The sequence below is a fragment of the Rhamphochromis longiceps genome, linkage group LG17 (genome assembly GCF_057381845.1).
Source record: "Rhamphochromis longiceps isolate RC_006_pf linkage group LG17, R_longiceps_female_GT1.1, whole genome shotgun sequence".
Classification (NCBI taxonomy): Eukaryota; Metazoa; Chordata; class Actinopteri; order Cichliformes; family Cichlidae; genus Rhamphochromis; species Rhamphochromis longiceps.
The window spans coordinates 18,465,769-18,481,777 of record NC_140573.1 but is presented as its reverse complement, the minus strand read 5'-3'; the positions used below and the strand labels follow the sequence as shown (position 1 = coordinate 18,481,777).

The window sequence follows — 16,009 nt, the reverse complement described above, 5'->3', positions numbered from 1 at the left end:
TTCATGACGACATTGATCAAATGTGAAGCGCAGTTTGCTGCTTCTTTTGCTGCAGGCTCGGTGAATTTTGGTTGGAGAGAGGCAAAACCTGCAGCTCAGAATCAGCGCAAAAAGACGTAAACACAGCGCGGACCCGAAGAATCGCTAAGCTCCGACAGCGTGTAGTGTTCAGGCCGTCGGGTGAGAAAGCCGAGAAAGACGAAGCTGATTCTGATGTGTTGGGTCCGCTCCGTGTTTAGGTCTTTGTGTGGAATCCGTTAATGAATTGATATCGCCTTATTCAAGCTACTCACCTCTCTCTTCCACCTGCACTTTCAACTGGACCACGGCCAATCAGAGAGGTCCCGCCCCTGACTATCTCTGACTGGTTTAGTCCACGATAGGGGCATAATGTGTGTCTGTTGTTGACCACACGGAGAGTTACAGAGATTTTTTTTTTTGTTACCGGAACAGTTGGTCGCACCTGTACGACCAAATATTTATTTTTAGTCGCACCACTGAAAAATTTGGTCGCATTTGCGACCAAATTGGTCGCACTCTAGAGCCCTGCTAATGGTTCAGTCCAAGCATCTTGTGTGAATGCCTCCACACCTCCACTTCTCCAGTTATGAACCCCATCAGCAGGCAGATGTTGCTGCAGATGTTTCTTTGAATGTATTTGGACTGCTGCGTGTGTGTTTGATTCTTCTCAATTGGTTTGGTCAGACCTCCTCCTCTCCCATCTCCACCCACTGCTCCGTTTGGAGGTCTGAGTTTCCCACAGGAGGCGGCGGCGGCGGCGGCTCAGATGATCTAATGAGCGCTGATCCGGATTTACCAAGATTCTCAGACCTGAGATCAGTTCTGCAATCACATGGGAGGATTATCGGAGTGTTTCTGCTCCTCTATGATGGATTCCAGCTGACACCACACAAACAGCCCACCCCACCCACACCTCATTCCTGCAGGCGGAGAAAAAACTCAGAATCCTCTTTTCATGTTCAGCAGTTTGTCTTTTTCTCTTTTATTTATTCACACTCACACACACACATTCCCACATGGTTAATACGCGGCATTCCTTTGTTACAACACTACCAGCGTTAGCTGTTAAATAAAAGAAGCAAAAACAGAGAACATGGTGTTGAACTACGACTCAAACACACCGCTGTGTGTAAATTAGTGTACGGTACTAGAACAAACTTTCGTGACAGTATGAATGCTTAAGGAACAGTTACCGTGTGAAAAGCATTTAGGTCTGAAAGCTTTTTTATTATGTGTATAAAAATCAGTGCCAGTGTGTGTGTGTACATTCTTAATCCCTTTCACAGTTATGATAAATGGATGTTGGTTGTCCTGAAGTGCAAATCGGTGCCATGTTATAACAAGTTGTCTCAGCAGCGTTAGAGTTCGACACGTCTGTGGCAGGTTTTTTTTTCTTTTGCTTCTCTTTGCCTTCATTCCTCACTGACATATTCTTTCTTGCATTTTTGCTTCTCCTTCCTCGTCTGTCTTTTGAACCTGAAACAAAGAAAGAATAGCACTTAATGTACCTTGACACAAAAAGCTTTTCTGTTGCTGAGGCAGCTATGCTAGTATTCTCTGCCTTGTCATCTTGCCTGACGTGGAGTCAGTCCATGACACGGGTCTGCTGCTTGGCTGGTTCTCCTGTGCTTCACAGAAAACTTTATTGCTGCTCCTGTAACCAGTACGGGGAAGATTGTTGGGCCGCTGTTGTGTCAGCGTTTGCAATGATTTGCAGTATCAGCTCATTGTGTTCCTTCATCACTGATCTGACTGAAGAGTGAGTCAGTCAAATATCAGCAGGTACACCTCTCGGTCCATGTTTCCATGTTACAATCCACCCCACCCCTGTCAGTCATTGTTTAGTTAATTGTATTAGCATAGTGGTTTGAAACTAGCAAGTGCTTCACTAAGTACTAATGTACTCTAAGTCATATCATATTTAATCTTCAGCTGTGTGAAAAAATTATTTTCCTGTTCTTGTTTTCTCAGTAATATCCGCATATGCCTGTGACAACCCCCATTTAAAATCAGGGATAGAAGTGGGTGAACCCTGATGTCTCATCCCTAATCGGTGCAACTCCTGCTGCTGCAACTCTTCCCATGTTATAACCACACCTGGTCTCCCCTGTTTCTATTCTTGTTTTATTAGAAATTATTTAAAAGTAAATAATGTACATCATAAACATCTAGTGTATGTGAAATGAACTATAGTGTGATCATTAAAAAATCAAATATTTATTTACTAAAAATAAAAACTGCACTGATTTCCAAAATGAAGGAAAATATTGTTTACAAACTGATGAAATATCAAAAAAATTAACCTGTTCAGGAATAATAATAAGGTTTAAGCATGAAACAGCACGTCACATTCATTATCAGCAGGAAATTACGGCACTCTGACACATTAAACACATTCATTTACAAATTCATTTAGTTTTTAATGTTTGACGAGTGTTTCAGACCTGTGATCTGGCGTTTGCTCTGTGGCACTCTATCAGCTCTGTCCTATCCTGTGGACACGAGATTTGAAAATGATTTATTATATTTGCATATTTAAACTCCCAGTTGATAATAAATAAAAAAATAAAATACAGTTTTCTTTTATCATCCAGGCAAAAAGCAAAAAGCCCTGCCTCTGAAGTTATAAAAATGATTCTGACAAAGAAAATCATTTTTTACTGCACATCATATCTGACATCATCAGGCTTCAGTAGCTGCTTTTACACAAAAGCTGACGCCATGGTTAAACTGACATTTGTGCTCTCTCGTCGCGTTGTGATAGAGTTTGAAGCAGAAATTAAATTCTGATCAGAAGGAAAGGCTCACATCTCTCTCAGTTTTAAAAGCTGTAGTTCTTGTTGCTGTTCTGAGTCCGAGTGAGGAAGAGGAGCGCGTGGCCGCGGCCTCGATGAAGTCAGAGTTGGGGGCGACGTGGCGGCGGCGAGGCCTCAAACGGTCCGCTGCTGCTGGAGGCGGTGTGTTTGGAGATGATCTCGGAGCAGCGTGTACACTGAGCACAGGTACGAACAAGAAAATCCCTGTTAAGTTTTCTTGTCGCACTTTGTTGCGAGCTGTGCCGCTGACGTGAGGAATGTGACGCCGCCACGACGAAACCTGCAACAGCAGCAGAAGAAGAAGAGCCAGCGTTTGTGATGGCGGTGGCTGTGAAGTCTGCGCCAGACCTGGAGGCTCCCACGGGGACTCTGAGGTGAGCGTGGATCGCTTTGCTTGACTCCTGACCTCTGAGCAGAGGAGGACGGGGACGGATCCACAGAGGAGGATGAAAGAGAAGCTCTGAGGGAGGAAGCAGCGAGCACATGAAGAAGAAGACGTGGTGTTTGACAGCGAGAAGCTTCAGATCTCAAACAGCAGATTTACTTTCAGAGGCCAAAGCTCACTGGGATGGACGCGACCTCTGACCCTGCAGGGAATCAAACTCAGTGATTAAAACAAAAGATGGTGCAGTCATGTGTTTAAGTTTTTCATGTGTAATTTTCTATGAGTAGAAAACAGAATCTATTCGATTTACCAATGTAACCAGCTGTAAAGTGTTTATTAAACAAAATAGTAAAAACTCGTTTCAGTTTCAGGTTTTAAAGGAAACTTCAGACTGACGCTTCCTCTGAGGGTTCCTTTGTTTCCTCTTCATCTGTGTCCAGAACATCTCAATTCCTCCACTATTACTGTTCTGGGTGGTAAAGTGTGTTATTTGGGGTGGCTGTAGCTCAGGTGGTAGAGCAGATCACCTACTTATCAGTAGGTGGTTTGATCCCCATCTGCTTTAGTCTGTGTGCTCTTCGATGCATCCATCGGAGTTTGAATGCGTATGAATGTTAGATAGAAAGTACTTACACGAAAGGGCATCGAAAAAAGTGCTTGTGATTAAGGCAATTTGTGTAAAATGCTTTGAGTGCTCAGATACAGAAGAAAAATGCTATATAAGAAGTTAATAAAATGTATCTATATAGCGCTTTTCACAGATAAAATTCTGTGAAATAAAAATCATAAAGTGCTTAATTTTCACAAAATTAAAAAGAATAAAAATACAACAAATAACAATATAAAACAATAAAATAAAGTATAAAAAAGACCCAGTCCATTTGCCATTTTATATTTACAGTTTGTAGTATTTGCAGAGTACTGCAGTCAGAAATCGCACACAGGAGGTTCAGAACTTCCTGGAAGTGCTGATTGCAAATTTGTCACAGTTTGATGTCTGTTGTTCAGGACTGCGGTCTGCTGGTCCAGCCAGATCGCTCCTGCGGTCTTCAGCCCCACAGCGAATCCCAGAGTCAACGTAATGCCTGCAGCTCGGGACACGTGTCAGGTCTGAGGTCCTGCCGGTGGACTGCTTCCTTAAGATAATACATCAAATTTAAGTCAAGTGACTTTTTGTTCTCGCCACCTCACCTGTGTGTCTCACCTGCCTGACAGGACGCTGGGTTGTTCCATGCCTCAGTTGTTCTGACAACAGGACGTGCGACTGGAGGGAAGTTTCCTGGCAGGCAGATGGTTGTTATCACCCAATAGTGGACCACCCACTGCTGCAGGACTGTATGAAGGACAGAAAGGTAAGGTCACCTGATCAGCTGATTTGAACCAGTCCATCTCAGATGTCTCAGTTTGTGGCAGTCGTCCTGATGGAGGTACATCACCAGCTCTCTCATTGCTCCTCAGCTGTTGTTTATCGGGGACTCAACAAATCGTGGGATGATGTACTTCCTGATGGAGAGGGTGAACTCCACCCTGGAGGACTGGGACAAAGCTCACGACACGCTGGTCTACAGGAACCTGAACAGAGGACGGACTCTGGTCAGCTACTCGTACTATCCTCAGTTCTGGCTGGAGAAGAAGCAGCGACCCACGTTCAGGGAGGCTCTGCAGCAGCTGCTCAACAGGTGAGGTCCTAACAATCCACTTTTGAGGCATGTTACATGAAGCCGTGAGATGTTTAACAGGTGACTTTTCTTGTTCTTGTCTGTTAAGGTCTCAGCCTCTGGTGAACTCTAACCAAACAGTTCTGGTTGTGGGAGGAGTCCAGTGGCTCAACACCAATCACCTGAGGACAGTCAGTGAAGTGCTGGACAAGTGAGGAGACACAGTGTAACACCACCTACATACAGTATAAACCACAGTGTTATCTCCATATGGGCTTACACTGATCTAAAGAACAGAGGACCTAACGCTGATCCCTGAGGTTCACCTGTACTCCAGTCCTGCATTTCCTGTAACATGAGAAACCCTTTCAGTAAAGACAGTAACCCGGGGTTTAGCGTTCGGGATTAGCAATGTTATTGAGGACTCTGGTTTCTATGGTAACGTGAGGTTACTTCTGTCCCTCCTCAGTAAATCTCTCAGTAACATCCTGGTGGTGGTGAAGTCTTTAGGGATGGGCTTCCATCTGCCTGTGGACGGGATCAGGTCTCTCAGTCTGGTAGGTTCCTGTTCCTGCTGTCATTCATACCCCTCTATGGGAATTAAAGCTGCTTTCTTTGATCAATATTTCAGACAGAGATACAGGACCTGTACAGGGAGAATGACGACATCATCACCACCGCCAAGCATCATGGGTACGAAGTGATTGACACGTTCAGCATCACGATGGGTCGATACAAAGAGTTCCTGCAGGGACGCTGTGCCTGTCACTTTCACGAGGTAACACAACTTGTGCTTCCAGTGGTCAGGGCTGCAGTCCTCACAGCTGATGTTCTGCTCTGTTTTCTCAGGTGGAGAAGTTTTGGTCCACAAAACTTTCCAGTGACAGAACGTCCACCGCGAACACGACCAGAACAGAGAGAACTGTACATACACTCGGCAGCCAATCAACCCTGCCAGACACGGAGCAGGAGGCGGGGTCTCAACCCACAACCTATCGTGTTAGAGGACCAGTGAACCAAGTATACTCTGAGATCCTTCTGAGCCGCCTGTGTCCCATTACCCGAAACTGAACACCTAGGAGGGGCCAGGTGAATCCTTCGGGAGAGTCACCTGTCCCCCTCCAGGACGTGGACTTCAGAGAGGGGTGGGGGACTCAATGGTGGAGGTGGATTATTCAGAATGAACAGAAGCCTCACTGTGCAGCTCAGGAGCACCAATCCGACGAGACGCTGAGGGTCTCAGACTCAGCTGCTGGCTTCTAATAAGCAGAGGTTACTCGAGATATCGCTCAGCTGGTTCCTGCTGCTCGCAGATGTTTAAAGTTTTCAGCATTTCAGTCCCAGCAGCAGGACTGTTAATCTCTGACCTTCTGCTGGGATTTTCCATTTCAGAACCAGAAAAATCCTCTACCATAATTCTGCTGACTGCACCAGCTGCTTCTCGCTGGCCCGTGTGTTTGACAGTGATATGAGTTAGCGTGGATTCAAGCAGCTGCTTCCTGATTCAGACTTAGCCTCAGGCCTCACTGATTGATCGATTCTGTATGTCAGACCAGTTTTAACTCCAAAGACTTGATGAAAGCTCTTCATCACGTGACAGAAGCATCTTTTATGACTCTGCTTATATTTCTATATTTTTCTACAGATGTATAATGTGTCTTTTTATAAGCTGAAAACAGAAGAAATTAATATTTTTTATGACTGTGCTCATTCTGCTCTTCATACAAAAAACAAAAAGTCAAACAAAAGTTTTTAATCCTGAACTGTGAACACATTCACAACCACAACCACTCAGTCTTTTAAACACCGTCTCACTTATGGCTTTATAACATTTAATAAAACACCAGTGGACAAAACTCATCTTTTTCTCTTTATTATTATTATTATTGTTATTATCATCTCTAGCTTCATCAGGACAGATTTTAGGTTGTTGAATAACTTTTGGAGGTCCACAGAGGAGGCTGAAAGCTCCAGAATTAGGAAATAAATTGTTTTTTATTTATTGCATTTTTTGGTCATATTGACAAAAGTTGCTTTAAGAAATTTTTCTTTACGTTTTTTTGACAAGCATTCTTCAAAAAAAAATCCAACAACAGAGTTATTGTTTCCTAAATATTGTTTATTTTTTATTTCATTTAGACTTTTTCGTTTTAGTTCAGTTTAGTTTCCAGGGAGAATTTACTCCTTTAGTTTTCATTATTTCAAAAATGTTTCGTTTTTAATAGTTTCGGTGTTATTAGTTAGTTTTAATCTTTATTAAGTACAGGCACTACAATATAAACTCTGAACTTTCTGAAAGCAGTGACTCTCAGCAAACACGTTTTCTCATCAGTTGTAATGAAATCTGATCTCAGATATTAAAAGCATATTTCCTCCGTATCGTTTTTGCATTTTGGTTTGCTTTCTAAGTTCACAAAATCGTTTCAGTTTTAATCTTTTAAAGTTTTATTTTTATATAGCTAAAATGTTTTCACCAAACCTCATTCAAAAATCATCCACTTTTAGATTTTTTTTTCTACTGTGTTCCGTCGTTTATTTGCTTTTCGGGGATCAGATGTCAGCACGAAGTTTTTTTTTATCATGAAGCCTCTCACCCATCCAGCCAGTTATAGCCCAGCTCTGACGTCAGCTGCTGAGTCCTGAGTTGGTCCAATGAGAACCGTCCGGGACTGGGACTGGTCCAAGGTGCTTCTACTCTCCTGCAGATCGAGGAAAGCACAGTAGCGAAAGGACTCCTTCAGCGGGATTCAGGAGCCTGCTCCGGGCCGGGTCGCTGTCAGCATGCGGAGCTGAGCAGGGATGGAGGCGCGGAACTGCGGAGTACGACACATGAACGCTCTGAGTCTGCTGCTGGTGTGCGTGTGCCCGCTGTGCTGCAGGGGCAGCTGGATGTAAGTATGTTACAAAATACACACACACACACACACACACACACACACACACACACACACACACACACACACACACACACACACACACACGCACGCTAAATAAAAGCCCAAAAGTTTTCTTCAGCTGTCTCGTGCCAAAGCGCGCGCTGGCACGGAGCCGTCAGAGTCATGCGTGAAGACGTTTATGGAGATGAAGCTCCCGGAGGAGCACACGGAGCCAGCTGGCTGTGAGCTGCAGGGCAGCGGAGAACTTGAGTGCAGAGTCCGCCTGGAAAACAGCGAATTCACCGGCTCAGCCTACAGGAGCATTAACGGTGTCGTTAAAGAGCGCCTCTTCTTTCGTGCTCATTAAAAGCTTCTCGCGCTCACAGAAATGCGCGCAGACTCGGTGTGACCTCTCTGTGACCCTCACACACTCAGCTGATGAGGTTTGGATCTCGTTTTTGGCTGAAACGCGCGGATTTTCCACGGTAATGTCCAAGAATCCGAATTTTGCGCGTGCACAGACCGTTTCTAATCCGCAGCAGCAGCGCACGCGCGCAAGAGACCTGCTCTACGCCAAGAGCCTGATAAAAGGCGCAGATGAGCGCCGAGCCGGGGGGGTTGGGCTCGGAAATCAGATGGGGGGCACACATACACAGCGACCACTTTCTCTAATATGTGTTTTATTTTAGTATAAATACAGCAAGTATTTACACGTTTCATATAAGCACACTCTCGAAGTTTCTTATCGATTTCGGCCCGAATAACGGAACATCTCAGGTACATACAAGCGTTCATTTAGATGTTACGCTGTATGATAAGCAACCCCGCAGCCAGGAACGCTGCACAACGTGACGTCAGAGTTAGTGCTTCACTTCACACCTGTGCAGGATGGACAGGTAATAAATGAATAAATCAGAGGTGTGCTGTCTGAACTTTTCATTATTTTAAATAAAGTTTTGCTGATTTCTGTCGACAGGTGGCTCGGTGTGACGTCACCGGGGTTGGTGGAGAAGCTGGGGTGTTCCAACCTGTCTCTGAGCCCCCGGCAGCGCGAGCTGTGCAGCAGGAAGTCCATCCTGCTGCCGGGAGTCCGGGAGGGCGCGCGCCTCGGGGTGGCCGAGTGTCAGAGACAGTTCAGGCACGAGCGCTGGAACTGTTCCACCAATCAGAAGGTGCCCGTGTTCGGGCACGAGCTCACGAGCGGTGAGTAAGATCACTTAACGGGGGTGGGGACTCCTCCCTCTGATTCACCTGGACGCGTGACTGCTCAGGTGAAGCAGGACCGTCATGGAGCAAATACAGGCTTCACTCATCGACAGAGATGGGCAGTTACGCGCGTTCCGATTACTTTTTTCAAGTAATGATTATAGTAAAGGATTACTATTGTAAAAATGCAATTAGATTAGTGTTACTTTCCCGTAAGAACGCTGTATTCAGTAGCGGTTTTTAATACGGGCGACACGGGCGACATCGTGGTGGGGGGCGGCATCAGGGGCATCGGCAAAAAAATAAAAATAAAAAATTGCTCGTACTCATGCTGCCCCCACATCAGCCAGCGCATATTGGGAATGGCATAGGCACCGATCGGTTTTCTATCGCCCATTTGCTGGGAGTAAGGGCGCCCTCCGTTTGCGAGGTGCGCCTGCTGCTTGCGGCACAGGGAGGAGAGGGCGGGGCGGCGGGGGATTCACTGACTGGCTGGAGCAGCATCTAATAACCAACTCGCAGAATAAAACAAAACAAAAACAAACCAACAAACACGAAAACACCAGACATTGTGATACAGACTTATAATTTGCACCGATGTTTTTCCTCGGTGCGCCTGCTCGCTGCTGAAGTCAAAGTAAACTTTATTGTCATCTCCGCTACATACAGTCCAGTATATAGAGAGACGAGACGACGAGGCTCCAGTTACAGCAGTGCAAGTAAACAAACAATAAATATAAGAAGAGTAAGAAAATAAATATACACTTTAGGACCAGGGGTAAAGGGATCAATAACAATTTAAAATTTATAGTTTGATGATTTAAAGTCTCACACACAACCCGTCGAAAAGGGAGGGGCCGGCTGCTTCCAAATAGAGCACATTTCATTCATAATGATGTAAATCCAAGCCCATTATGTATTCATGATTTGAATCCTGGGTTGTGTGAAATCCCAGAAATAAACCCTAGACAAAGTGAATCTGTGAACTAAGGTGTAGGTGTGTTAGATCATGTTGTGGTGATCCTCGAGTTGGGGGATTTGTGTTCATACTGGAGTGCAAAATTAAAGCCAACGTAAGATGGACAAGAAAAGTTCAAAGTCATCAGGTGCTCAGTTTAGAAAAAATAGAAAAGAAGAGGAGGAGAAACGAGCAAAACATACAGGTAAGCAGATGTGTCATTGGATAATGGCAGGTCATCCTGAAACAATCAGAATCAGAATACTTTATTAATCCCTAAGGAAATTATGTGCGTTACAGTTGCTCCAAGAAGAAATGGTAAAAATAGTAACAGTAACAGACTAAACTCCAAACAATACATTATGTTACAGATTATAATATTAATTAGTCATTGTCAGTTGTTGATTCGTCCTGTTCTCATTGTATGACGAATTATGATGGCTGCTTGGTAGCTGTTTGCATACTATGCATACTCTCTCTCTCTTCATGTGTGTGTTTCTATGGCAAAATTCAGTGTGGTTCCGACAACAGTTTTATGTTAATGTACAATCCTTAATATGTTTTGTGTGTGTGTGTGTGTTGGGGGGGGGGGGGGGGGGGGGTGTTCGCCCGGGGCGCCAAACAGGCTAGGACCGCCACTGGCTGTATTACTGGGTTACTAAACCCTGATTTTGTTTGTCAGTGTCTTATGACAGTGACGTAATAGCATGCGACGTCCGTGGCAGCAACAGACGTGTGCAGATCAACAGTGCGGGAGAGAGTGCGACCGTGCGGTGTTTAAAGCTTGGAAGTACTTACCTTACTTTGAGTTTGATTCTGTAAGAAGTGTCTGCTGTACACTCTGCGTGTGAAAAAAACTTCTTTCTACAGCAAAAAATTAAACTACAAATCATAGCAAGCACCCAGCACGCTGCCACAGGAATGTGAAATTCACAGAGAAATCCCCAGATCCTCCCCATTGACATGACCGCTGCAGCACTGGGAAAACCTGCGACGGCCCCACTCCTGCGAAACTGGTGAAAATAAGATTTAAGAGCGACAGGGCTAAGTGATGCTGAATCTTCGATTTTATTCATTTTTTGCTGTGTTTAACTTGCATTTATTTGAAAGAGTGATTGTAAACACAAAAAATAATTTATTTTATATGCTGGAATATGCAGATTGGTTTAAATCTGGTTTTCAAATCTGGTTTAAATGTAAAAAGAAATTCTTCTAGTCAGAGACAGTTGAATATAATTTAGTTTTTGCTTGATGAAATGTGCATAAAGTTAAAAGATTAAAACTAATAAAACAAGTTTTAAAAAGAGAATTTTCAATATTATATGATGGATTATGCAGGAAAAAATAGAATTAGGCTGAAAGGTCTATTGCTTTATTACATATTCAGGTTGTTTATCATGTTTTTAAAAAGTAACTAAGTAATAAAGTAACTAATTACTTTTGAAAATAAGTAATCACTAAAGTAAAGGGATTCGGAGAAATAAAGTGATTTGGAGAAGTAACTAATTACTGTTTTTAAGTAACTTGACCACCACTGCTCACTGAAACTTTATTTGTTCCAAAGCTCTCCAAAAGCAGCCACAGAATCCTACTGAACAGTGGCCGTTTTAGCTTGCTTCTGATTGGCTGAAATGAATCTGACTGAAACCATGTATTTTTTTCCACTCAGGCGTGTGTTAGCTCAGCTTCTCTGAGAATAGATTCGATTTTTGTATAATGTGCGCCAGGTGAGTTTAATTAGGGGACAAACTCCAGAGCCAACCAGTCGAGAGACAGTAAAAGAGGAAACAAAATAAGTCTGGTTAGGTGAGGCAGAGTGAGGAAAAGGGTAAATAGAGTAGGAATTTTTACAACAACAAGGCATTCAGTAACACCATCAAGGGTCACAGTGTGAGAGGTCAGAGGTCGCTGAGAGTAAAATCAGCTTTTACAGTCTGAGGAAAAACACTGGTTAACAAACTTATGTATATCTGTGATGGTCAGAGTGCACATAAACCCATAATGTAGTCACATGACCTCATTTCATTCAATGACTTGTAAATTAAATTCATCAAAGAGAGAAATTTTCTCCTTCAGTTAAATTTTCAGACTTCAAAGCAGAAAATTCAGGTTTCAGAAATCGTTTAAATCTTTTTCTGCAGTTCCTGTCTCTGCCTGTAGAGGGCAGCGCTCCCTTTAGCACCAATACCAGTCTTAGCGATAAATGATTTCTTCACTTCCTCAATGTGACCAGAATACTTCAGACAGCACGTCTGAATATGAGACTTTACAGAGACTACAGACTGTGAAACTCACAGAGACTGCACCTCAGTCTGAAAAACCCTCCATCCATATATCCATCCATTTTCTTCTGATGATGAAAATGTATGTGAAGTGATGATATGAAATTAAAATAAGCATAAATATTAAAACATTTACACAGACTTTAAATATTTTATTTTAATACACTTTTAAATATAAAATCTATTAATTATATATTAAATTATTAGATAGCCAGTGAATTTTAATTGACAGGACTTTGCCTGTGTGCTAACACTGACTGCTTTTAGTTTTGGACTGAAAGATAAAAGCAGCTGGAGTGTGACCAGTACAGAGTGGTTCTGCCTTCATTTCTGAGGGGTACTCTGAATCAGGTGAAGATTGTTAACCAATGAGCAAAGAAGCATCTGAGACGATGAAAGTATACCTCATGAAACCTCCTGAAATAAGTGTCATGTCTGCCCATTCTGTCACTGCAGGAACCAAAGAGACAGCGTTCATCTATGCGGTGATGGCAGCAGGGCTCGTCCATGCCGTCACGCGCTCCTGCAGCCAGGGCAACATGACGGAGTGCGGCTGCGATGCTCGGCTGCGGGGCGGCGGCTCAGCAGCAGAGGGCTGGCACTGGGGTGGCTGCTCAGATCACATCCAGTACGGGACGTGGTTCAGCCGCAAGTTCATGGACCACACCTTGAAGAACATGTCGACGAGCCGCAGCAGCTACACGCTGAGCACCATGAACCAGCACAACAGCGAGGCCGGGCGACAGGTGAACGTCGACGACTCAAACTAAAGCTGAAAGTCTAAAGGTCCAAGGTGTGATTAACTTCCTGTTTGCATCCTGCAGGCGATCAACAGGACGATGTCCACAGACTGTCGTTGTCACGGTGTTTCTGGCTCCTGCGCGGTGAAGACATGCTGGAGGACGATGGCGCCGTTTCAGCGGGTCGGGACGTATCTGAAGGACAGATACGAGCACAGCATGCAGGTGACGGAGCGATCCAAGAGGAAGATGAAGTGGAAGGACCAGCGGCGTCTCCATGTGGACAAACACCAGCTCATCTTCCTCAACAAGTCTCCAAACTACTGTCTGGAGGACAGGCGGCGGGGCATCGCGGGCACCAGAGGGCGCCGGTGCAACCGGACATCCACGGGGCCGGACAGCTGTAACCTGCTGTGCTGCGGCAGAGGATACAACACACACGTGGTCAGACACGTCCAGCGCTGCGAGTGCAAGTTTGTGTGGTGCTGCTACGTCCATTGCAGGCGCTGCGAGAGCATGAACGACATGCACACCTGTAAGTAACACACCTGGAAACAGAAACACGTGGAACACGTAGCTTACCTTCATTCACCTCAGCATGATACCTGGTAATAGAAGAACACCTGGAATAAAAGAAGGATTTGTGGGAAGAGACAAATTGGACATCTGGATCTGAAAGAGTGTAAACATAAGAAGGACTGAACCTCTCAGGTGAAGACAGATCCTCCTTGGACCAATCTGAGGTCAGCAGTACTTGGTACATTTACAGCAGCACATGGCACAGCTTCACCTTCTCTCTTGATAACATCACCATTAGAGTAAACCTGCAGAAGAGTCACAGAAGAAATGGGTGAGCAGCTGCCTGAGGGCCGAGCAGTGAAGGTGAAGCCTTAAGTTTACCTGTCGATGTGGCGAGGAGCTCAGAGCGGAGCTGCTGCTCCATGTGGAAAGATCCAGGTGAGCCACGTGACAGCCTCCTGCATGCCTCCTGTGTGAGCTGTTTCATGTTCACCTGTGAGCAGCAGACCCAGGACAGGACTTTACTGCCTGAACGTTTAAATGTTTCAGACTGGACAGACTTCTCCAACGTGATGTTTCTGAAGCATTCAGAGTGCCACCAGGAGGAGGATCAGTGCTGCTGCACACTCAATCTGAAGATCTAAATGACTGAAGCACACCAGATGGACTCCTGATCAGTCTCACCAGTTCTGCAGCCCACAGACTGATTTCATATTTTAAAATAAAGATATTTATGTGTAAATAATTTTTAAAAGTTGATTATTTGGTATGGAATCATATTTTTATAATTTCTGTCCAAAAAGAATCAAACTGACATCAGAAGGTGAAATGATCCCGTAAATGTGGACGTGAAGAGTTCCTTGTTCAATTTCTGTTGGCAAACCTTATTAACAAAAACATGAAAACAACAGAACAAAAAGCTGTGAGTCTGTTTAAAGGTTCCACACAAATACGGTTTATTATACTTTGACTAATAAAAAATAAAATGCCTGGTAGAGAAAATGTTAGAGGAGATTTGGTTCAGTTTGTCTTTAACAAACCATAAAACTCCTCACAAGATATTCCAGAAACATTCCCAAAAAGGCATCCTGAAAGAAGGAAACCTTGTGAATAATCCAGAAACAGGAAATACTACATTCCAGCTGGAAGTACAGCAGTATAGCTGTACAGGCAGCTGATGATGTAGAGTAAAAGTACTTCATTACATCTGATCACAGAAGGCCCTGCCTATTCTGCCTCCACCTCACCCAAGAAGAGTCTTCTTTTTGATTTTTGAATAAAAGAATGATTAAAGACATCAGAAAGATGTAAATATAACAAGCATATAAAACATATTAAGCCTGCACAGCTTTGTTCACATGGATGTGTTTAAATAAAGTTAGGAGAAAGTATCCTGTCTGTCAGTTGGTGATGAACGCATCCATCACTTCTTTCATTTGACAGTTTAAACAGCAGGAACAAAAGAACAGCTGATGAAACATCAGACCGTAGAAACAATTTGAGAAACATTCAAACTGATCTGAACTGTGCACAGCTCTCTGAGCTCTGCAGCAGCTCGATTCTTTTCTGTTTCAGCCGTTCAGTTGCAAATTTGCTGCTGTGCTTGGATCTTTGTCCTGCTGATGACCCAGGTTGGTTCCAACTTTATCTGTGGGACAGATGGCCTCACACTGAAGAACCACAAAAGAAGTTCAAGGTGCACTTAGATCATCATCCCTTCTCCACCGTGCTGACACTTGATCCAAGCTGTTTGCTGTGCGTGATGGACAAACATCTACATTTGGTCTCATCTGTCAAAGGATGTTGTTCCTGAAGTCTTTGTTCAGATGCAGCTTTACAAACCCGATCCCTGCTGTTATGTCCTCTTACTGAGAAGAGGCTTTCTCCTCCAGCCCCTCTGAACAGCCATTCCTGTTCTGCCTTTTTCTAACCATGCTGTCATGAACTCTAACCTTTAACCTGCTAACTGAAGCCTGTAGAGTCTGAGATGTAGCTCTTGGAATGTAGTTTTTTATTTTTTTGATCAGTCTAACCCTGTAAATAATTTACTGTAACATAAACGCCTGAATGGACCACACCTTCAAACTGCTAAAATGTGTCCTTTGGTAGAGGAGCTCAGACCGACGATGACGATCAGTTAATCAGTGCATTGATCATCAGCACATGGATGCAGTAAGGCTGGACTCTGCAACAGACAGACACCACAGTGCCCTGAGTTTTAGGATCTGTGCATTCCCAGAGTGTAAATTAGGGGTGTAAATGAGGGGTGTAACGTCTGTAACATCAAAAAAATGATCGTCCTGCTCAGCTGATCTCTGAGCTCAGTGAACTTTCTCCTGACCAATTTCAGTTCTGACTGAATCCAACATGGAGTTCATTTTGTTCGAGTAGCACAGCAAGGACTGATCGTGTGTACCTCAGATAAACTATTTAAACTTTGTACTTATTCATTATTCTTATATTCAGGCCTTCAAACCTTCAGGCATAGTTGCAGGGTTCAGGTTTGGGTTGAGGCCGCGGTCTCGTTGCATGTTGCTGAGTCAGAGAG

General features: G+C 44.0%; 2 protein-coding genes across 2 annotated transcripts in view; both read left to right on the top strand.

The window, feature by feature from the left end:
• Positions 1 to 6,716, top strand: part of cped1 (cadherin-like and PC-esterase domain containing 1) — a 29,572-nt gene extending 22,856 nt beyond the window's left edge. Inside the window, exons 15-21 of the mRNA XM_085387926.1 lie at positions 4,231 to 4,330; positions 4,438 to 4,574; positions 4,681 to 4,901; positions 4,990 to 5,091; positions 5,350 to 5,437; positions 5,512 to 5,658; positions 5,730 to 6,716. Coding sequence (XP_085244052.1) covers positions 4,231 to 4,330; positions 4,438 to 4,574; positions 4,681 to 4,901; positions 4,990 to 5,091; positions 5,350 to 5,437; positions 5,512 to 5,658; positions 5,730 to 5,951 — 1,017 coding nt within the window. The 3' untranslated portion in view covers positions 5,952 to 6,716. The remainder of the gene's footprint in view (positions 1 to 4,230; positions 4,331 to 4,437; positions 4,575 to 4,680; positions 4,902 to 4,989; positions 5,092 to 5,349; positions 5,438 to 5,511; positions 5,659 to 5,729) is intronic.
• Positions 6,717 to 7,102: 386 nt separating this feature from the next.
• On the top strand, positions 7,103 to 15,048 carry wnt16 (wingless-type MMTV integration site family, member 16). Its single transcript, XM_085387927.1, has 4 exons — positions 7,103 to 7,771; positions 8,733 to 8,959; positions 12,659 to 12,948; positions 13,027 to 15,048. The coding sequence occupies exons 1-4, from the start codon at positions 7,680 to 7,682 to the stop codon at positions 13,483 to 13,485; spliced, it is 1,068 nt and encodes a 355-aa protein (XP_085244053.1). The 5' UTR covers positions 7,103 to 7,679; the 3' UTR covers positions 13,486 to 15,048.
• The last annotated feature ends 961 nt before the right edge of the window (positions 15,049 to 16,009 follow it).

Excerpts from the sequence above, each read along its gene's own strand:
- wnt16 (XM_085387927.1), top strand. The coding sequence starts at position 7,680 with ATGGAGGCGCGGAACTGCGGAGTACGACACATGAACGCTCTGAGTCTG. Across the intron at positions 8,960-12,658 it reads CGGGCACGAGCTCACGAGCG|GAACCAAAGAGACAGCGTTC; the intron begins GTGAGTAAGATC and ends CTGTCACTGCAG. Across the intron at positions 12,949-13,026 it reads ACAGCGAGGCCGGGCGACAG|GCGATCAACAGGACGATGTC; the intron begins GTGAACGTCGAC and ends TGCATCCTGCAG.